The sequence below is a fragment of the Salvelinus fontinalis genome, chromosome 18, assembly GCF_029448725.1.
Source record: "Salvelinus fontinalis isolate EN_2023a chromosome 18, ASM2944872v1, whole genome shotgun sequence".
Lineage (NCBI taxonomy): Eukaryota > Metazoa > Chordata > Actinopteri > Salmoniformes > Salmonidae > Salvelinus > Salvelinus fontinalis.
The window spans coordinates 17112392-17134749 of NC_074682.1; the positions used below are offsets into that span (position 1 = coordinate 17112392).

General features: G+C 42.5%; 1 protein-coding gene across 4 annotated transcripts in view; it reads left to right on the top strand.

Moving 5' to 3' along the window:
- The window catches only part of LOC129815083 (6-phosphofructo-2-kinase/fructose-2,6-bisphosphatase 4-like), a 34629-nt gene extending 13152 nt beyond the window's left edge, over positions 1-21477 (top strand). Inside the window, exons 4-14 of one of the 4 annotated variants that reach the window (XM_055868434.1) lie at positions 93-156; positions 359-433; positions 13859-13915; positions 14000-14121; positions 15864-16071; positions 16205-16351; positions 16459-16563; positions 18439-18568; positions 18678-18740; positions 18883-18947; positions 19506-20402. In XM_055868434.1, the coding sequence (XP_055724409.1) occupies positions 93-156; positions 359-433; positions 13859-13915; positions 14000-14121; positions 15864-16071; positions 16205-16351; positions 16459-16563; positions 18439-18568; positions 18678-18740; positions 18883-18947; positions 19506-19565 (1096 nt within the window). In that variant the 3' untranslated portion in view covers positions 19566-20402. Of the gene's footprint in view, positions 1-92; positions 157-358; positions 434-2588; positions 2899-13858; positions 13916-13999; positions 14122-15863; positions 16072-16204; positions 16352-16458; positions 16564-18421; positions 18569-18677; positions 18741-18882; positions 18948-19505; positions 20403-20867 lie in introns of those variants that run through there. The other 3 variants (XM_055868433.1, XM_055868435.1, XM_055868436.1) reach the window with 3 other exon arrangements.
- The last annotated feature ends 881 nt before the right edge of the window (positions 21478-22358 follow it).

Sequence of the window (22358 nt, forward strand, 5' to 3'; positions counted from 1 at the left end):
TTTTAACCAGCGTCTGTGAGTTGTCTTTGCTAACCCATTAGTGGCTCTTGTCACTGCCGCCTCTGACTCAGTTTCCCCACTCTCCTTTGCAGGCAGTGTGCGTCAGCAGCACTGAATGATGTCAGACAGTACCTCGCTGATGGAGGCCAAGTTGCTGTGCGTACAATCACTTTTTGAAGAAAAATATGACATTTGAAAATCTCCAATGTAGCCAGATTATGTGCACATTAACATTGGGATGGGATATCCCGTCATGAAGTTCTTTGACATCGCACTGTGTATTTGAATATGGATTACAGTGCAGGTTCTCAGTCTGTGAACTGTGAGTGATGGTGTGTGTTTTCTGTTCTTTCTCCAGGTGTTTGATGCGACTAACACCACTAGAGAGAGGAGAGAGACAATCACTGCGTTTGCTGAGCAGAATGGCTTCAAGGTAATGTTGGTGTCTTTGGTGGTGATGATCATGCTTGTGGGTTGACGATGTCACAACAAATGTGGGCGTAACTCATAGGTAAAAGGCTGTGTTTCCATCATGATCGGTCAGATGTTTAGCAACAATGACTAGAAGCTGCTGTGTGGTGAATCATAGATGGCTTGTTTCAGCTAGTTGTATTTTGTTCTTGATGCCATCTCTTGTTTTGACTCTTGTCACGCCTATGCTAACATGGCTAGGGTAATCAACAACTGTAACAATGTATTTGAAAGGGAACAAATGCTTATTGGGAAAATGTATGCATATTTCTAAAACATTTTGCAGATGAAATAGGGTTTCGGAAAGTATTCACACCTTGACTTTTTTCAAATGTTGTACCTAAATCATTTTTTTATTGGATTTCAACATGAGGCCAATGGTGACTTTAAAATAGGTGGAGTTTAATGGCTGTGATGGGTGAAAATTCAGGATGGATCAACAATGTTGTAGTTACTCCACAATACTAACCTAAATAAAACAGTGAAAAGAAGGAAGCCTGTACAGAATAAAAATATTCCAAAACATGCATCCTGTTTGCAAATCAAATTGTATTGGTCACATACGTGTTTAGCAGATGCTAATGCAGGTGTAGCGAAATGCTGGGCTTCTAGCACCGACAGTGCAGTAATGTCTAACAATTTCACACATATACACACAAATCTAAGGAATGGAATTAAGAATATATACATATATGGACGAGCGACGTCAGAGCGGCATGGACTAAGATACAATAGAATAGTACAGTGTATATACATATGAGATGAGTAATGCAAAATATGTAAACATTAAAGTGACTAGTGTTTAATTTCTTAATGTAGCCAGTGATTTCTAGTCTGTTTATAGGCAGAAGCCTCAAATGTGCTAGTGATGGCTGTAACAGTCTGATTACCTTTAGATTGAAAAACAGCTTCTATCTCTCGATCCTGGCTTTGATGCACCTGTACTGACCTCGCCTTCTGGATGATAGCGGGGTGAACAGGCAGTGGCTCAGGTGGTTGATGTCCTTGATGATCTTTTTGGCCTTCCTGTGACATCGGGTACTGTAGGTGTCCTGGAGGGTGGGTAGTTTGCCCCCGGTAATGCGTTGGGCAGATCGTACCACCCTCTAGAGAGCCTTGCGGTTGCGGGCGGTGCAGTTGCCGTACCAGGCGGTGATACAGCCCGACAGGATGCTCTCAATTGTGTATCTGTAAAAGCCAAATTTTGTACAATCCAGGTGTGGAAAGCTCTTAGAGACTTACAGCTGTAATTGCTGCCAAAGGTGATTCTAACATGTATTGACTCAGTGGGTTGAATACTTACCTAATCAAGATATAATTTTTCATCAACATTTTTTATTATTGTTAGTATTTTATCTAGGTCATTGACAAAGCTACAATGTGTAACTTTGGGCTACCTGACCAAATAGAAATGTGAGTTATAGATCTTGCTTTCTCATTGAAAGCAAGTCTAAGAAGCAGTAGATCTGTTCTATGTGCGCTATTTCTATGCCTCCTGTTCTTAAGTTTCGTTTTTACGTCTTACTTTCGGTTTTGTACACCAGCATCAAACAGCTCAAAATACAATATTTTTTGTTATTGAAAATGTATTTCAGTGGTTTAGATGGTACAACGATTCTCTACACTGAGTGCTTGTTTTTTTCATAAGCTGAAATTAGGCAAACTTAGAATTTTAGCAACCAGGAAATAGCAGAGCGATTGTGTATTGATTTTTTTTTTTTTTTAGATCCACTTTGTAACACAACAAAATGTGGAAAAAGTCCAGGTGTGTGAATACTTTCTGAAGGCACTCAAGCTCATTTCAGGAAACTAGGCGTATGTCGCCCGGCACTACTTCACAGGAGAGGCATTTGAATGTAAACATTCATTTTTATCAAATGTTTTTTTTTTGCAGAACGTGAACTTTCATTTGTCTTAATAACAAGCTTGTATGCCATCTGTAAATTCAAATAAAATTGTTACATTTACGAGCCTAGTTGGTTTAGCCACAAAAAAAGACAGGAATCTTCCCGCTAGCCTTGATTGGCTGAGATAATGGATGGGCTGAACATGCTGGGAGATGAGTTCGGATTGGTCTGCCATGTAGTACGCGTCTGTCAATAACATGAGCTGCTCAGTATGTGTAGGTAATCCTTTGTAACGCAGATAAAACTTTTTTATATATATATCATGAAGAACTGCATAAGTGTTACTAATGCGCTCCAATTTCTGGAGGACCAAGTTTTGAAATCGGAGGAATGCCGGTGGAAGCATAGTATGATTGCTAAGGAGATGGAGGAAATTCTGGCATTTGATTGCAATTAATGCGGAGGGAGTCAAAGAACACACACACAAGGCTGTTGTGTAAAACACCTGTCTCCGGAGATTACATCTTTAAACTAAGGGTAACCATGGCATAGAGGGAGAAGCGTTCATCCATGTATACGGGTAAGCGAGTCTAGCCAGCTACATTTTTCAGATATTATGTTTCTAATTTTATGAAAGTCGCTTTCTTTGCCAATTAAAAGCGTGCTGTTAGTTAGCTAGCTAACCTTAGCTGGCTGGCTCGCTAGCTAATGTTACGTGTATGAATAATATTCCTACATAATCATATCTCAGAGCAGTTTCCATTGCTAGTTATAGCCTAATGTTAGATAGCTAACGTTGAACCTAGCTAGTTGGTTAGCTTTAGCTACCTGCAGATTCATGCAGGGTAGTAACACTATGAGTTGGGATTCTGGTTCATTATTTAGCTAGCTACGTGTCTAAACAAGACTCCACTATGCAATTAACCATTTCACTGTACCGTTTACACATTGTGTCCTGTGCATGTGTCAGAAACTTAGATTTTATTGAATATATTGTGTGTTTACTAGACTGTAATGTGAAGAACCACATGACCTCCAAGTCAAATTAGGATATAACGTTAGGTCAATGAGACAGCATTTTAGAACTTGGACACTATGGTTGCTTGCTCTGCTTTAATTTTGTCACAACTGTAAGCTATTTTCTGCAATTAGCTCGCCATTAACTTGTAAATAAGGATTTTGTTGTGAGTTTATTTCTCTGTAATAATGAATACAAATTAGCTAAAGTTAAGATGTTAGCTATATGATATGGTCATTATTTGAACTGGCTAACAAGCTAGAAACTAACAAAAACATTGGTTAGGAAGTTGCTTTTAGTTGCCTGGTTTGCTAGATTGACATATACTAATTTGATGTAGAGGTTAATCCAGGTCCTGCAGTGCCTAAACCCACTCCCACTCTCTAGGTGCTCTCATTTGTTGACTTCTGTAACCGTAAAAAGCCTTGGTTTCATGCATGTTAACATTAGAAGCCTCCTCCCTAAGTTTGTTTTACTCACTGCTTTAGCACACTCTGCCAACATGGATGTCTTAGCCGTGTCTGAATCCTGGCTTAGGAAAACCACCAAAAACCCTGAAATCTCCATCGCAAACTATAACATTTTCCGCCAAGATAGAACTGCCAAAGGGGGCGGTGTTGCAATCTACTGCAAAGATAGTCTGCAGAATTCTGTATTACTATCCGAGTCTGTACCCAAACAATTCGAGCTTCTACTTCTAAAAATTCACCTTTACAGAAACAATGGGTAAGTCACTGTTGCCGCTTGCTATAGACCTCCCTCTGCCCCCAGCTGTGCCCTCGATACCATATGTGAATTGACCCCCCCCCCCCCCAATCTATCTTCTGAGCTCGTGCTACTAGGTGACCTAAACTGGGACATGCTTAACACCCCGGCCATCCTACAATCTAAGCTAGATGCCCTCAATATCACACAAATTATCAATTAACCTACCAGGTACGACTCCAAATCCGTAAACACGGGCACCCTCATAGATGTCATCCTAACTAACTCGCCCTCCAAATACACCTCAGCTGTTTTCAATCAAGATCTCAGCGATCATTGCCTGCATCCGTAATGGGTCTGGGACCAAACGACCACCCCTCATCACTGTCAAACACTCCCTAAAACAAGTCTGCGAGCAGGCCTTTCTAATCGACCTGGCCAGGGTATCCTGGAATGACATTGACCTCATCCAGTCAGTAGATGATGCCTGGCTATTCTTTAAAAGTGCCTTCCTCACCATCTTAAATAAGCATGCCCCATTCAAAACATTTAGAACTAGGAATAGATAGGTCTGGAGTGAACCAAGGACTGTCTGCTCTTGACCAGCACAAAAACATCCTGTTGTGTTCTGCTTTAGCATCGAATAGCCCCCGTGATATGCAACTTTTCAGGGAAGTTAGGAACAAATATACACAGGCAGTTAGGAAAGCTAAGGCTAGCTTTTTCAAACAGAAATTTGCATCCTGTAGTACTAACTCCAAAAAGTTCTGGGACACTAAAGTCCATGGAGAATAAGAGTACCTCCTCCCAGCTGCCCACTACTCTGAGGCTAGGAAACACTGTCACCACTGACAAATCCACTATAATTGAGAATTTCAATAAGCATTTCTCTACGGCTGGCCATGCTTTCCACCTGGCCTACCCTACCCCGGTCAACTGCCCGGCACCCTCCACAGCAACCCGCCAAAGCCCCCACCATTTCTCCTTCACCCAAATCCAGATAGCTGATGTTCTGAAAGAGCTGCAAAATCTGGACCCCTACAAATCAGCCGGGCTAGACAATCTGGACCCTCTCTTTCTAAAATTGTCTGCCGAAATTGTTGCAACCCCTATTACTAGCCTGTTCAACCTCTTTCGTATCGTCTGAGATTCCCAAAGATTGGAAAGCTGCCGCAGTCATCCCCCTCTTCAAAGGGGGTGACACTCTAGACCCAAACTGCTACAGACCTTATCTATCCTTCCCTGTCTTTCTAATGTCTTCGAAAGCCAAGTAACAGATTACCGACCATTTTGAATCCCACCGTACCTTCTCCACTATGCAATCTGGTTTCCTAGCTGGTCATGGGTGCGCCTCAGCAATGCTCAAGGTCCTAAACAACATCATAACCGCCATCGATAAGAGACATTACTGCGCAGCCGTATTCATCGACCTGGCCAAGGCTTTCGACTCTGTCAATCGCCACATTCTTATTGGCAGACTCGACAGCCTTGGTTTCTCAAATGATTGCCTGGCCTGGTTTACCAACTACTTCTCTGATAGAGTTCAGTGTGTCAAATCGGAGGGCCTGTTGTCCGGACCTCTGGCAGTCTCTATGGGGGTGCCACAGGGTTCAATCCTCGGGCCGACTCTCTTCTCTGTATACATCAATGATATTGCTCTTGCTGATGGTGATTCTCTGATACACCTCTACGCAGACGACACCATTCTGTATGCTTCTGGCCCCTCTTTGGACACTGTGTTAACTAACCTCCAGACGAGCTTCAATGCCATAACTCTCCTTCCGTGGCCTCCAACTGCTCTTAAACGCAAGTAAAACTAAATGCATGCTAATCAACAGATCACTGCTCGCCCGTCCAGCATCACTACTCTGGACGGCTCTGACTTAGAATATGTGGACAACTACAAATACCTAGGTGTCTGGCTAGACTGTAAACTCTCCTTCCAGACTCACATTAAGCATCTCCAATCCAAAATTAAATCTAGAATCGGCTTCCTATATCGCAACAAAGCATCCTTCACTCATGCTGCCAAACATACCCTCATAAAACTGACCATCCTACCGATCCTCGACTTCGGTGATGTCATCTATAAAATAGCCTCCAACACTCTACTCAACAAACTGGATGCAGTCTATCACAGTGCCATCCGTTTTGTCACCCAAAGCCCCATACACTACCCACCATTGCGACCTGTACGCTCTCGTTGGTTGGCCCTCGCTTCATACTCGTCGCCAAACCCACTGGCTACAGGTTATCTACAAGTCTCTGCTAGGTAAAGCCCCGCTTTATCTCAGCTCACTGGTCACCATAGCAGCACCCACTCGTAGCACGCGCTCCAGCAGGTATATCTCACTGGTCACCCCCAAAGCCAATGCCTCCTTTGGTCGTCTTTCCTTCCAGTTGTCTGCTGCCAATGACTGGAACGAACTGCAAATATCTCTGAAGCTGGAAACACTTCTCCCTCACTAGCTTTAAGCCCCAGCTGTAAGAGTAGCTTACAGATTACTGCACCTGTACATAGCCTATCTATAATTTAGCCCAAACAACTACCTCTTCCCCTACTGTATTTATTTATTTTGCTCCTTTGCACCCCATTATTTCTACTTTGCACATTCTTCAACTGCAAATCTACCATTCCAGTGTTTTACTTGCTATATTGTATTTACTTCGGCACCATGGCTTTTTTCTTTTTTTTGCCTTTACCTCTTTTATCTCACCTCATTTGCTCACATTGTGTATATAGACTTATTTTTCTACTGTATTATTGACTGTATGTTTTGTTTATTCCATGTGTAACTCTGTTGTATGTGTGGAATTGCTATGCTTTATCTTGGCCAGGTCACAGTTGCAAATGAGAACTTGTTCTCAACTATCCTACCTGGTTAAATAAAAATAAATACAATTTTCATTTTTATTGTTTTTTTAAATATACCAGTTATGCTAGTTTGGACCACCAGGCTGCTAATGTCATGCAGCCTGTCGTTTTTTGTATTCATACTTTTTCTTAACGACAATGTTCATGTCGTCTGTAGACAGTTGTTGCAGGGACATGTCGATAGACGTAGTATAAACCAGCCTTAAGTCTTAATCTTAGGTTGTTTAGTACACTACCGTGTTCTGTTGAGCACATGGCCTTCCATGTGAATCCTTAAAGAGATGTGTGGGGTCTTAAGAGGGTGTGAACAAAAACGCTCCCATGCAGGTGTACCAAGAAGTTCAAGGGCACTTCTCAAAAATGGGGTTATAAGTTTATCAACTTTCAAAGCAGAATTACTTTACCGTTTTTCCTCAACTATAGTGTATGATAAATTGTATATCCGAGTCTCTACTTTTATCCATTTCTTAAATGTTTCTACATAAGATCGAGCCGGTCGGTCGGTGTTGTCTATAGTCCTTTTGAGTGTGAACCAACCCGGTTTTGTTTTTAGACTTGTGGTAGCGTATGCATAGGTTTTGTTTTTAGACTTGTGGTTGCGTATGCATAGGTTTTGTTTTTAGACTTGTGGTTGCGTATGCATAGGTTATGTTTTTAGACTTGTGGTTGCGTATGCATAGGTTGTGTTTTTAGACTTGTGGTTGCGTATGCATAGGTTTTGTTTTTAGACTTGTGGTTGCGTATGCATAGGTTTTGTTGGTGAACACAACGTCAAATAACATTTTATTTGCCGCATGCTTTGTAAACAGGTGTAGATTAACAGGGAAATGCTTACTTACAGGCCCTTCCCAACAATGCAGAGAGAAAAGAGGAATAACTACACAATGAGTAAAGATAACTCAGTACTGGTACCATGTGTGTGTATATAGCTGAGTCGATGTGAAGGGGCACGAGGTAGATATGTACATATAGGTAGGGATAAAGTGACTATGCAAGAGGGTAGATAAACGGTAGCAGCAGTGTATGTGATGAGTCAAGAGTTTGCTATTGGTTAACTATTTAACTCACTATTTAGCAGTGTTATGGCGTCGAGGTAAAAGCTGTTCAGGGTCCTGTTGGTTCCAGACGTACTGCTTGCCATGCAGTAGCAGAGAGAGCAGTCTGACTTGGAGGGCTGGAGGTTTTGGCAATTTTTAGCACCGCCTTCTGACACCACCTGGTATAGAAGGCCTGGATGACAGGGAGCTCAGCCCCAGTAATGTACTTGGCCATATGCACTACCCTCTGTATCGCTTTGTGGTTGGGTGACAAGCAGTTGCCATACCAAGCAGTGATGCAGACAGTCAAGATGATCTCAATGGTGCAGCTGTAGAACCTTTTTGAGGATCTGAGGGCCCATGCCAAATCTTTTCAACCTCCTGAGAGGGGAGAGGCATTGTTGTGCCTTCTTCACGACTGTGTGTGTGTGTGTGTGTGTGGACCATGACAATTCCATAGTGATGTGGACACCAAGGATCTTGACGCTCTCGACCACTCCACTACAGCCCTGCCGATGGGGGCGTAGTCGGCCCTCAGTTGCCTGTAGTCCCTGATCAGCTCCTTTGTCTTGCTGACGTTGAGGGAGTGGTTGTTGGCCTGGCACAACACTGCCAGGTCACTGACCTTCTCCCTATAGGCTGTCTCATCATCTGTGATCAGGCAAACCACCGTTGTGTCGTCAGCCAACTTAATGTTGGAGTCATGCGCGGCTATATACACACACAGTCGTGGGTGAACAGGGAGTACAGGAGCACGCACACCTGAGTGGCCTCCGTGTTGAGGGTCAGCGTGGTGGATGTGGTGTTGCCTACCCTCACCACCTGGGGGTGCCCGTCAGGAAATCCATGATCCAGTTGCAGAGGGAGGTGTTCAGTCCCAGGATCCTAAGCTTAGTGATGAGCTTAGAGGGCACTATGGTGTTGAACACTGAGCTGTAGTCAATGAACAGTATTAAGGCATTCTGTTCCTTTTGTCCAGGTGGGAGAGGGCAGTGTGGAGTGCAATAAGGATAGCGTCATATGTGGATCTATTGGGGCGGTATGCAAATTGGAGTAGGTCCAGGGTGTCTGGGATGATGGTGTTGCTGTGAGCCATGACCAGCCTTTCAAAGCATTTCATTGCTACAGATGTGAGTGCTACGGGATGATAGTCATTAAGACAGGTTATCTTAGTGTTATTGGGCACAGGGACTATGGTGGTCTGCTTGAAACATGTAGGTATTACAGACTGGGTCAGGGAGAGGTTGAAAATGTCAGTGAAGACACTTGCCAGCTGGTCAGTGCATGCTCTGAGTAAGCGTCCTGGTAATCTGTCTGGCCCCGCAACCTTGTGTATGTTAACCTGTTTAAAGCTCTTACTCTCATCGGCTACGAAGAGCAAGATCACAGTCTGAAACAGCTGGTGCTCTCATGCGTGGTTCAGTGTTGCTTGCCTCGATGTGAGAAATAGAAGGAATTTAGCTTGTCTAGTAGGCTTTCATCAATGGGCAGCTTGCGGCTGGGTTTCGACGAGCTTCCGAGCCAGCGTAGTAGGATTTGTTCTTAGCTCTGTATTGACTGTTTAGTGGCTTGTCGGAGGTAATAGTGGGATGTCTTACTAGCGTCCTGATTGTCCCACTCCTTGAAAGCAGCAGCTCTTTAGTTCCGTAATCCAATCTCCCTTCAAAAGCAATAAGAACAACACTATAGCGAAGTATAGTTTTTAGATGAGCTAGTTTTTTGGCTAGTCATCCATGTCTCCAATTTCTGTGTTCGGTCACTGGGGGTGACGCCGTCGATGCACTTATTAATGAAACGGGTGACTGATGTGGTAAACTCCTCAAATCTAATCAAATTGTATTTGTCACATGCACCGAATACAACAAGTGTAGACCTTATCGTGAAATGCTTACTTACAAGCCCTTAACCAACAGCGCAGTTCAAGAAGAGTTAATTTTTATTAACGTCAGTATAAATATTTTATTAACACAATAACAAGGCTATATACAGGGGGCACCGGTACCGAGTCAGTGTGCGGAGGTACAGGTTAGTTTAGGTAATTTGTAACATGTACAGTTGAAGTCGGAAGTTTACATACACCTTAGCCAAATGCATTTAAACTCAGTTTTTCACAATTCTTGACATTTAATCTTAGTAAAAATTCCCTGTCTTAGGTCAGTTAGGATCACCACTGTATTTTAAGAATGTGAAATGTCAGAATAATAGTGTTATTTATTTCAGCTTTTATTTCTTTCATCACATTCCTAGCGGGTCAGAAGTTTACGTACACCCAATTAGTATTTGGTAGCATTGCCTTTAAATTGTTTAACTTGGGTCAAATGTTTCGGGTAGCCTTCCACAAGCTTCCCACATTAAGATGGGTGAATTTTGGCCCATTCCTCCTGAGTAACTGTGTAACTGAGTTAGGTTTGTAGGCCTCCATGCTCGCACACGCTTTTTCAGTTCTGCCCACAAATTTTCTAGAGGATTGAGGTCAGGGCTTTGTGATGGCCACTCCAATACCTTGACTTTATTGTCCTTAAGCTATTTTGACACAACTTTGGAAGTATGCTTGGGGTCATTGTCCATTTGGAAGACCCATTTGCAACCAAGCTTTAACTTCCTGACTGATGTATTGAGATGTTGCTTCAATATATCCACATAACTTTCCTGCCTCATGATGCCATCTATTTTGTGAAGTGCACCAGTCCCTCCTGCAGCAAAGCCCCCCCACAACATGATGCTGCCACCCCCGTGCTTTACGGTTGGGATGGTGTTCTTTGGCTTGCAATCCTTCCCCTTTTTCCTCCTAACATAATGGTCATGATGGCCAAACAGTTCTATTTTTGTTTCATCAGACCAGAGCACATTTCTCCAAAAAGTACAATCTTTGTCCCCATGTGCAGTTGCAAACCGTAGTCTGGCTTATGGCTGTTTTGGAGCAGTGGCTTCTTCCTTGCTGAGCGGCCTTTCAGGTTATGTCAATATAGGACTCGTTTTACTGTGGATATAGATACTTTTGTACCTGTTTCATCCAGCACCTTCACAAGGTCCTTTGCTGTTGTTCTGGGATTGATTTGCACTTTTCTCACCAAAATACGTTCATCTGTAGGAGACGGGACGCGTCTCCTTCCTGAGCGGTATGACGGCTGCTTTGTCCATGGTGTTTATACTTGCGTACTATTGTTTGTACATATGAAAGTGGTATCTTCAGGCATTTGGGAATTGATCCCAAGGATGAACCAGACTTGTGGAGGTCTACAACTTTTTTCTGAGGTCTTGGCTGATTTCTTTTGATTTTCCCATGATGTCAAGCAAAGAAGCACTGAGTTTGACGATAGGCCTTGAAATACATACACAGGTACACCTCCAATTGACTCAAATTATGTCAATTAGCCCACCAGAAGCTTCTTACACCATGACTTCATTTTCTGGAATTTTCCGAGCTGTTTAAAGGCAGTAAACTTAGTTTACGTAAACCTCTGACCCACTGGAATTGTGATACGTGAAATAATCTGTCTGTAAACAATTGTTGGAAAAATGACTTGTGTCATGCACAAAGTAGATGTCCTAACCGACTTGCCAAAACCATAGTTTGTAAACAAGAAATTTGTTGAGTGGATGAAAAACGAGCTTTAATGACTCCAACCTAAGTGTATGTAAACTTCCGACTTCAACTGTAGGTAGGGGTGAAGTGACTATGCATAGATAATAAACGGCGAGTAGCAGCAGTGTAGAAAAGGGGAGGTGTCAATGTAAATTGTCCGGTGGTGATTTTATTAATTGTTCAGCCATCTTATGGCTTGGGGGTGGAAGCTGTTGAAGAGCCTTTTTGGTTCTAGACTTGGCGCTCCGGTATCGCTTGCTGTGCGGTAGCAGAGAAAACAGTCTGTGACAGGAGTTTCTGACAATTTTATGGGCTTTCCTCTGACACCGCCTATTATTATAGGTCCTGGATGGCAGGAAGCTTGGCCCCAGTGACGTACTAGGCCGTTCGCACTACCCTCTGTAGCGCTTTAGTCAGATGCCGAGAAGTTGCCATACCAGGCGGGGATGCGACGAGTCAGGAAGCTCTCGATGGAGCAGCTGTAGAACATTTTTAGGATCTGGGGACCCATGCCAAATCTTTTCAGTCTCCTGAGGGGGAAAAGGTTTTGTCTAACCCTCTTCACGACTGTCTTGGTATGTTTGGACCATGATAGTTTGTTTGGTGATGTGGACGCCAAGGAACTTAACTCTCGACCCGCACCACTACAGCCTCGTCGATGTTAATGGGGGGCTGTTCAGTACGCCTTTTCCTGTAGTCCACGAGGAAGGGCAGTGTGGAGTGCGATTGAGATTGCCTCATCTGTGGATCTGTTGGGGTGGTATGCGAATTGGAGTGGGTCTAGGGTGTCCGGGAGGATGATGTTGATGTGAGCCATGACCAGCCTGTCAAAGCTCTTCTTCATGGCTACCAACGTGAGTGCCACAAGCAGGTCATCATTTAAGCAGGTTACCTTCACTTCCTTGGGCACATGGACTATGGTGGTCTGCTTGAAACATGTAGGTATTACAGACTCGGTCAGGGGGAGGTTGAAAATGTCATTGAAGACACTTGACAGTTGGTCCGCGCATGCTTTGAGTACACATCCCCGTAATCCGTCTGGCCCAGCGACTTTGAATGTTGACCTGTTTAAAGGTTTTGTTCACACCGGCTACTGAGTGCGTTATCACAGTCATCCAGAACAACTGGTGCTCTCGTGCACGCGTCAGTGTTGCTTGCCTCGAAGCGAGCATAAAAGGCATTTAGCTCGTCTGGTAGTCTCGCGTCACTGGGAAGCCTGCGTCTGGGTTTCCCTTTTGTGGTCCGTAATAGTTTTCAAGCCCTGCCACATCCGACGAGCGTCAGAGCCGGTGTCGTAGGATTCAATCTTAAGCCTGTATTGACGCTTTGCCTGTTGGATTGTTCATCCGAGAGCATAGCGGGATTTCTTATAAGCTTCTGGGTTAGTCTCCCGCTCCTTTAAAGTGGCAGCTCTAGCCTTTAGCTCAATGCGGATGTTGCCTGTAATCCATTGCTTCTGGTTGGGATATGTATGTACAGTCACTGTGAGGACAACTTCGTTGATGCACTTATTGATGAAGCCAATGACTAAAGTGGTGTACTCCTCAATGCCATTGGATGAATCCTGGGACATATTCCAATCTGTGCTAGAAAAATAGTCCTGTAGCGTGCTAGCAAAATAGTCCTGTAGCGTCCGTGTCATCTGACCACTTCTGTATTGAGCAAGTCACTGATACGTCCTGCTTTAGTTTTTGCATGTAAGCAGGAATCAGGAGGATATAATTATGGTCAGATTTGCCAAATGGAGTGCGGGGGAGAGCTTTGTATGTTTCTCTGTGTGTGGTGTAGAATTTTATTTTTATTTTATTTTTTACTCTGGTTGACATGCTGGTAAATATTTGGTAAAACTGATTTAAGTTCGCCTGCATTAAAGTCCCCGGCCACTAGGAGCACCGCTTCTAGGTGAACCTAAATGTTATCTGATGAATCCCGGAACATATTCCAGTCTATGCTTGCGAAACAGTCCTGTAGCTTATGATCTACTTTATCTGATCACTTCTGGTAATTCCAGTTTGAGTTTTTGCTTGTAAGCAGGAATCAGCAGGATAGAGTTATGATCAGATTTGATAAATGGAGGGAGAGCTTTGTATGCATGGAGTAAAGGTGATCTAGAGTTTCCTGCATAAATCACTGGCCACTAGGTGTACTGCCTCTGGATGTGCATGTTCTTTATTTGGCCCTATACAGCTCGTTGGGTGTGGTCTTTCTGTCAGCAGTGGTTTGTGGCAGCAAATAGACTGCCACGAAAAATATAGATGACAACTGGGACTTAGATGTCTTTCCTATCCTGGGGGTTTACGATCTTCCCTTTTCTCTTAGGTGTTCTTTGTAGAGTCTGTTTGTGAAGACCCTGAAGTCATTGCAGAGAACATTGTGGTGAGTGCTCTTCCACAGTTCTTGTAGGTAACTTTGGAGAGAGCCAACGGGTTTTATATCTCCCCCGTCTCTTTCTCTGCTCAGCAAGTGAAGCTGGGCAGCCCTGATTACACCAACTGCAACACAGAGGAGGCTATGGAGGACTTCAAGAAGAGGATCAAGTGTTATGAGAACTCCTATGAGACCCTGGATGAGGTTCTGGACAGGTGAGCAACTTATCTCACTGATAAGCAAAGAGTTCTCTCCTCTTTGATTAGCAAGTGGTTGTTTTTACAGTTGTAACGGGAATTTCCAGGTGGAGAAAAAAAGTAGTGCAGTTGTTGATAAATCCCATCAAAAGGAATCTGGTTCATTACAAGAATTCTGCGAGGACACCACCAGAGCAGAAGCAAAGAAAATGTCTGACGGGCCCCTGTATATTAGTCACATAGCACCGAATGTTCTGTAAACACCAGCCCAAGAGGCTTGTAGGAAGTCAGAACATAAGCTGCGACAGAATCACACAGTGTCATAGATACATTATGACTGTGTCCTCAAATTCAGTCTTCAAGACTGGCAGACATTTTATACTGTCTGTTAAACGGGTCAATAGAACATCAGTACTTTGTTACAACAGAACTATACTGAACAAAAATATAAATGCAACAATTTCAAGATTTTACTGAGTTACAGTTCATAGAAGAAAATCAGTCAATTGAAATAAATAAATTAGGCCCTAATCTATGAATTTCTCTTGACTGGGCAGGGGCGCAGGCATGGGTGGGCCTGTAAGGGCTTAGGCCCACCCACTGGGGAGTCAGGCCCAACTAATCAGGATTAGTTTTTCCCCACAAAAGGGTGTTATTACAGACAAATACTTCTCAGACCCCCCCCCCCCCCCCCCCCCCCCCCTCCCCAGACAATCCCTTAGGTGAAGATTGGACATACTGCCAAATTCTCTAAAACAATGTTGGAGGTGGCATATGGTAGAGAAATGAACATTCAATTTTCTGGCAACAGCTCTGTTGGGCATTCCTACAGTCAGCATGCCAAATTCACGCTCCCTCAACTTCTGTGGTGTTGTGTAACAAATCTACACATTAGTGTAGGTGCCTTTTATTGTCCCCGGTACAAGGTCAACCTGTCAAATGATCATGTTATTTAATCAGCTTCTTGATATGCCACAGCTGTCAGATGGATGGGTTATCTTGACAAGGAAGTAATGCTCACTGACAGGAATTTAAACAAATTTGTGCACAAAATTTGATCTCTTTGTGCATATGAAACATTTCTAGGATATTTTATTTCAGCTCATGAAACATGTGACCAACACTTTACATGTTGCATTTTATATTTTTATTCCGTATACTTAAAGATCGCTCCGGCATTTCCTGGTTGCAAAAATTCTAATAGGTTGCCTAATTTCAGTTTGTGACAAAATAAGCAAGTATAGTGTAGAGTCATTGTAGCATCTAAACTGCTGTGAAATATATTTTCTATAACCAAATATATTTTATTTTAAGCTGGTGTCCAAACAGAAAGTAAGACTCAAAAAAGAAACTTAAGAACTGGAAGCATAGAAATGGCGCACATGGAATCAATCTACTGCTTCTTAGACTTTCTCTTAATCTGAATTGACAGATCTATAACTCCTATTTCTATGTGAATTTGGTCAAGTCGCCCAAGAAGTTACATATTGCCGCTTTAACTAAATATGTTAATCATACATGGTTAACTCCTGTTTCCCTTCCCACAAGGTAAATCACCTGTCTGTACATGCAGGAAAACACTATCACGTTTATTTATTACATAATCAAATAATGTCCCATTACAACAGTCAATGACATGTTGCTTGTCCTTTTAATCTGGGAATCATTTTAAAGCTGGTTTCAATGCATGTTGTATCTACGAGGTTTCTCTCTTGTATAAAGTAAGGGATTCCTAAAGCTCTCTGACATGTATCTCCCAGGCATCTGTCCTACATTAAGATCATGGATGTGGGCCGGAGGTACCTGGTGAACCAGGTCCAGGACCATATCCAGAGCAGGATTGTCTACTACCTCATGAACATCCACATCACGCCACGCTCCATCTACCTATGTCGCCATGGAGAGAGTGACCTCAACGTCAAGGGCTGCATTGGAGGAGACTCTGGGCTCTCATCCAGGGGCAAGGAGGTACGGCTAACTCTATCCTTAGATTCCATCTCTACCTTACAAGTTCTACTTTTCGTTTCTTCAGTATTTAATAGGTTTCCATATTTTGAGGATGTTTTTTTTCTCTCTTTCGTGTTGATTGTTCCCTGGGCAGTTTGCCAAGTATCTGCACCAGTTCATCCAGTCTCAGGAGATCAGTGATCTGAAGGTGTGGACCAGCCAGATGAAGAGGACCATCCAGACAGCTGAGGCTGTGTCTGTACCATACGAGCAGTGGAAGGCTCTCAACGAGATAGACGCGGTGAGAACTCGACTCCGTAATGTCACCTGTGTGACTATGTCGGTGATCCTCAACCACACCCCATACAGTTTGTATATCTGAAGTGCTGTGTTCTGTGCTATCCTCAGGGTGTGTGTGAGGAGATGATGTATGAGGAGATCCAGCAGCACTACCCTCTGGAGTTTGCAATGAGGGACCAGGACAAATACCGCTACCGTTACCCCAAGGGAGAGGTGAGTGAGAGGAGAGCATTCTCCAGTGCCTCATTTAATCACATCGGAAGTTTACATACACCTTAGCCAAATACATTTAAACTCAGTTTTTCACAATTCCTGACATTTAATCCTAGTAAAAATTCCCTGTCTTAGGTCAGTTAGGTTCACCACTTTATTGTAAGAATGTGAAATGTCAGAATAATAGTAGAATGATTGATTTATTTCAGCTTTTATTTCTTTCGTCACATTCCCAGTGGGTCAGAAGTTTACATACACTCAATTTGGTAGCATTGCCTTTCAATTGTTTAACTTGGGTCAAACGTTTCGGGTAGCCATCCACAAGCTTCCCACAATAAGTTGGGTGAATTTTGGCCCATTCCTCCTGACAGAGCTGGTGTAACTGAGTCAGGTTTGTAGGCCTCCTTGCTCACACATGCTTTTTCAGTTCTGCCCACACATTTTCTATAGGATTGAGGTCAGGGCTTTGAGATGGACACTCCAATACCTTGACTTTGTTTTCCTTAAGCCATTTTGCCACAACTTTGGAAGTATGCTTGGGGTCATTGTCTATTTGGAAGACCCATTTGTGACCAAGCTTTAACTTCCTGTCTGATGTCATCTCTAGGAGACAGAACGCGTCTTCTTCCTGAGCGATATGACGGCTGCGTGGTCCCATGGTGTTTATACTTGCGTACTATTGTTTGTATAGATGAACGTGGTACTTTCAGGCATTTGGAAATTGCTCCCAAGGATGAACCAGACTTGTGGAGGTCTACAATTTCTTTTTCTGAGGTCTTGGCTGATTTTCTTTTGATTTTCCCATAATGTCAAGCAAAGAGGCACTGAGTTTGAAGGTAGGCCTTGAAATACATCCACAGGTACACCACCAAATGACTCCCATTATGTCAATTAGCGTATCAGTAGCTTCTAAAGCCATGACATCATTTTCTGGAATTTTCCAAGCTGTTTAAAGGCACAGTCAACTTCTGACCCACTGGAATTGTGATAGTGAAATATTCTGTCTGTAAACAATTTTTGGAAAAATGACTTGTCATGCACATATGTTCTAACTGACTTGCCAAAACTATAGTTTGTTAACAAGAAACTTGTGGAGTGGTTGAAAAACAAGCTTTGACTCCAACTGTATGTATTATGAAAGGGCTCTACCAACCTGGATACTTGTATGTGTTTTATGTGTGCCAAGAAATGTGTGACACAAATTGCTTCTGCTCCGCTGTAGTTCTTCACAATGGGAATTTGCATCAAAATAGATGACAAACTAAGTGACTGTTTTGCTCATGCGGTCCAAATATAGTTTTAATTTGGCACTGGGACATTAAACCACATCCAGGTGGCTAATAGCCATGTACACCTTGCTAATGAGCCCAGCCTGGATAAGCTGCCTCTCAGACAGCGTGAGCTAAGCACCATGCTGTAGTAAATAAAGCCCCCTTCCTTCCCTGTCTGTGCTCAGGCTCTGTGCTCAGGCTGTTTTTCAGTTGGCATGAACACGCAGTGGTGTGTTCTCACTTTTAGTCCATCCCATTGCTGCCACTTAGAGAGATGGAGGTGGTGATTAGCGAGGTGGTCTCCCACTCAGTTGTGGGAGAGAGCATCGTTGTCTGACTAAGATGCTTTACTACAGTACTAATGGCTTATCGTTATGTGGGCCTACATTAGGATTAAGTGTTCTACCTTTTTTTTCCCACTGTAGACCCATTACTGAAGATAATTTCTCCTGTTGCAGTTTTTGTCTGTGCTGTTTTTAATTTATTTTTACCTTGAAGTTTTTGTGTGTGAGACACTATTGTGACCCTGCCCTTCTGGGTGAGTGAGTATCTTGGTTTGTCTGTTTGTCTATCGGTGTATCTGACAGTTACCCTGTCCCCTCAGTCCTATGAGGACCTGGTGCAGAGGTTGGAGCCGGTCATCATGGAGCTGGAGAGGCAGGAGCATGTCCTGGTCATCTGTCATCAGGCTGTCATGCGCTGCCTGCTGGCCTACTTCCTTGATAAGACAGCAGGTCAGTCTGGTTGTCTCTCCTGGATAACAGTGATGGTGTTTCTTTTCGCACTTTGTAGATCTCTTTTGTAATAGATTTCTTAGTCTTGTGTATGTGTGTTGTTTCTCAGAGGAGCTGCCCTACCTGAAGTGCCCACTGCACACCGTGCTGAAGCTCACACCAGTTGCTTATGGTAAGACTGGCCTTCCACTGCTACCCAGTCCTGTCTGCACCTGTGTCAATGTCAATATCAATTGCAAAATAACATAAATGTTGTAGTATTTGATTTAGGGGTTTATAATACAAAAATGCACCTTTCTGGGCTCTGTCTTCAGGCTGTAAGGTGGAGTCCATCTACCTAAATGTGGATGCAGTGAACACTCACAGAGAACGACCAGAGGTTGGTATATCTACATGCATACATACACTAATTTGATGGATAAGTGCTATGCTTGACGGATAACTCAACTCAGTAACCTGTTGTTGAGGAGCATTTGAATGCAGCTGTAATGTTTTTCAACAGTCCCGGTTGCCATGGCTTCACAATCAGAAGAGCATTTAATAGTAGGGGTTCGAGTGTATTCTTTATTGTAGATATGTGTCCTGTTCACTGATATCAGTACTGAAGATGGTGATAGTGACTCATGTAGTGACCTTTGTCCATTGCTTTTTCACACCCTCTACCTGAATATACCTGTAAGAGGATTGTGGGATAGAACTTTATGATTCATGATATGTCATCAGCTGAAATCTGCCATTGGGAGTCATGCTCATGCCATTTCTTTATTGTATATGTAGAGAAGAATTTGGGGAGTGTAACGATGAGAATGAACTTGGGTAATTACATAATGTACTGTGCATCTTTATCACATCCTGTCTTTCCCACCCATCCTTCCATTCTATCTTATTTTGTTCCCCTGATGTTTGACCGCAACCTTTTTGTTTCATTGCTGAACAGAACGTAGAGGTGTCACGGATGGCAGAGGAGGCTTTGCTAACAGTACCAGCTCACCAGTGAGATAGTGTCCCTCACTCGCTCTATCCCTCACACTCCTTCTTTCCACTCCTCCCGCTGGCCCTGCCTCCTTATTTCCTCCTTCAATCAGGCAGTTAGTGGTCAATTACTCCATACCCTCTACTTCCTCACTTCAAAAGCACTCTGATTGTTCTACTCAGATTGAGTTGAAGTATCCAATTAAAGTAATGATAATTAACTGGAATCCAGTTCATTTGAAAATCCTTACTATAAGTAAGGGTCTGGTGTCCTTTTTTTGCCTGTTTATTGAAATTATATTTTTCTCTCCAAATTGACACACTCTAAATGGTTTTGCAAATCAATGTTGTATTTCCAAACCAGAGCACATTTTCATTTCAAATGTTTATTTTAATTTTAGGATAATCTTTTTAATTTAGTCTCATGGAAGAGTAGAGATCCTAATAAAATACCTATTCAGGAAGCTCAGTATTTGGAATATTTGTCAGTCATGTGTGGCTGTTGATGTGATTCTATGTCTTAATTAGTTTAAAAGTTGAATGTGTGTCTGTCGATGTTCATTTCATTGCACAAATGTCTGCTTGTTGCACAAATGTCTACTTGATTTGAGGTAGTGTTTTGCACCTGGACTCTGAGTCTTAAACTCTTTTAGTACTAATTATTTTTTAAATTCAGTTTAGTATATATTTTTTATTTGATCACTTAAGATTAAATGTTTATTTATAATCATGTAATGAAGAAGGCCCAGAAGAAAACAACATATTTTTTTATAAAAATGTGAAGGTCTGCTCTATATGGAATATGACGGAGTAATTTCCACATCACTGTTTACTGACTGCTAATAAAATCTACTTGACCAGTCCTGCTGTATTTTATGTATCGATGCATCAAACCTCCATGTTTTTGTTCTACAAATGTCTCGATAAACCTCTGTGCTACGCAAATAAATAGCATTTGTTCCTCAACCTTATTCGTATGCAAAGGCTGGATTGGAAATAATTTCCTCTGAACGAACGCCTATTCATCACTCTGTACAAACGCCTGTTGGTAGAACATTGCTTGTCCGTCTGCCAGGGATGGTAACCATTACCATTGCAGTAACACTCTTCATCCACAAAGCATACTGCAAAACATGCCCCACCCCCCTCCACTAATTTACTTTTCCTAGATTAGGGATTTAGGGATGGGTAATTGACAGCCCCACTTTTGTAGGTTAATTGGTAACCCCAGCACATCTCCCTTGTTTTGAAATACCATGGACAGATTTGATTAGTCAGCCTGGTGTCTTCTTCGAAGGGATGTAAAACTTGTATGTTCCTCTTTCAGAACGTCAACATTCATCGCACCACAGAAGATGCCTTGCAGACAGTCCCAGCTCACCTCTGAAATCAAAGCCAATCGGGTTGAAGTTGGGCCTCTTCTGTCTCCCAGATTTGTCACTACATGTGTCATTACTTGTGGCCCTAGTGGTACAGTCTGGACATGATCTGTTCAACAACCCACTCAACCGATGCGTTTTTTGTGGGGTGATGTGTTTTCCACTCCTTCTGCCTCTCTGAGCACAACCTCCTCTGATTTTGGTGTCTATGTTCAGAGCAATGTGACCTGGAGGATCCAGAGCCTTTTGGCATTCTCAATTTTGCCTGTACTCCTGTCTTTCATAGGTATAATTCTCAAAGTCTACAGCACATTCAGTCCAATTGTTAGAGGTCCGAATAGAAATGGGAATACAGTTAACCTGCTTGCATTGTAGGGTTTGGGGGTATGCATTCACAGAATTACTCTATCACCTATTGCTGCTCCAATCTCATGGTTGGAAGAGCCATAAGTCCTTGGTACTAGTTTGGTTTGTGTGTTAAGGCTTTACGTACAGCTGACAGTCTTGTCTAGGAGAGAAAGGGACTGAAATGTATTTTTGTAAAGTATGAACCCCTCAGTATCTGTTTCCATTATCTTGTCCAGTAATTTTTTTTTTTTTTTTACATTTTAGAAAATTTGCATAGAAAATAGATTAGACAATTGCCCGCTGCATACAGTGTGTTTCCATTGAACATTCTAGTGTCGATTTTAAAAACAGCAGGATGTAATAACGTCACACCAACAAAACAAAAAACTAGTATTGAATAGAAATAGTGGTTGAAGTGTTTCTATTACCCACTTAGGCAAATTATACACCCATTAATTGGAGACAGCCTGTATGCCCTCCCACCTATCGGTTTTATGTCTCAGGTAGCCCGCAAAAGTCAGCATTGATCGAATTCAAGAATTTACCTATATTTGCCATCTTCTATTAATTATCATGTGCCAACATATCGCTTTGGTCTGTGCCGGAAAAAAATAACATGATAGCAAAATGTGTAGAATAGCAAGAAATTTGCTTAGAAAATTTGGCCGTTTTTATCAGCCTCATGGCATAATGTGAACAACAGCATGAGATGAGTTATAAAACAGTATTTTTTTTGTGCCCCATGGCAAAAAGTGTAGAATTGCGGAGGGGGGGGGTTAGGGTTAGAAACTTGCACTCCTGTAGATCTGAAATAATTGGATGGTGAAACTTGATTTTCTGAATGCAAGGCATAGAAATTCAGCCGCCTTGAAAGTAAGGATGAGGATCCTGCAAAGAAATATTTTTATAGTTGAAAAATGGATTTAGCAAGCAGTAGGCATTTAGAATTAAATGTGGAGTGGAACTTCATAGTTGTGTTGACATCAAGTGCCCTGCGTACTTTTAAACTATTCGGTAATCATAATTTATCCCAAAAACGCTTTCCACCATTTGTCGCAATATAACAAGTTGACAAAAGACAAGTATACCCG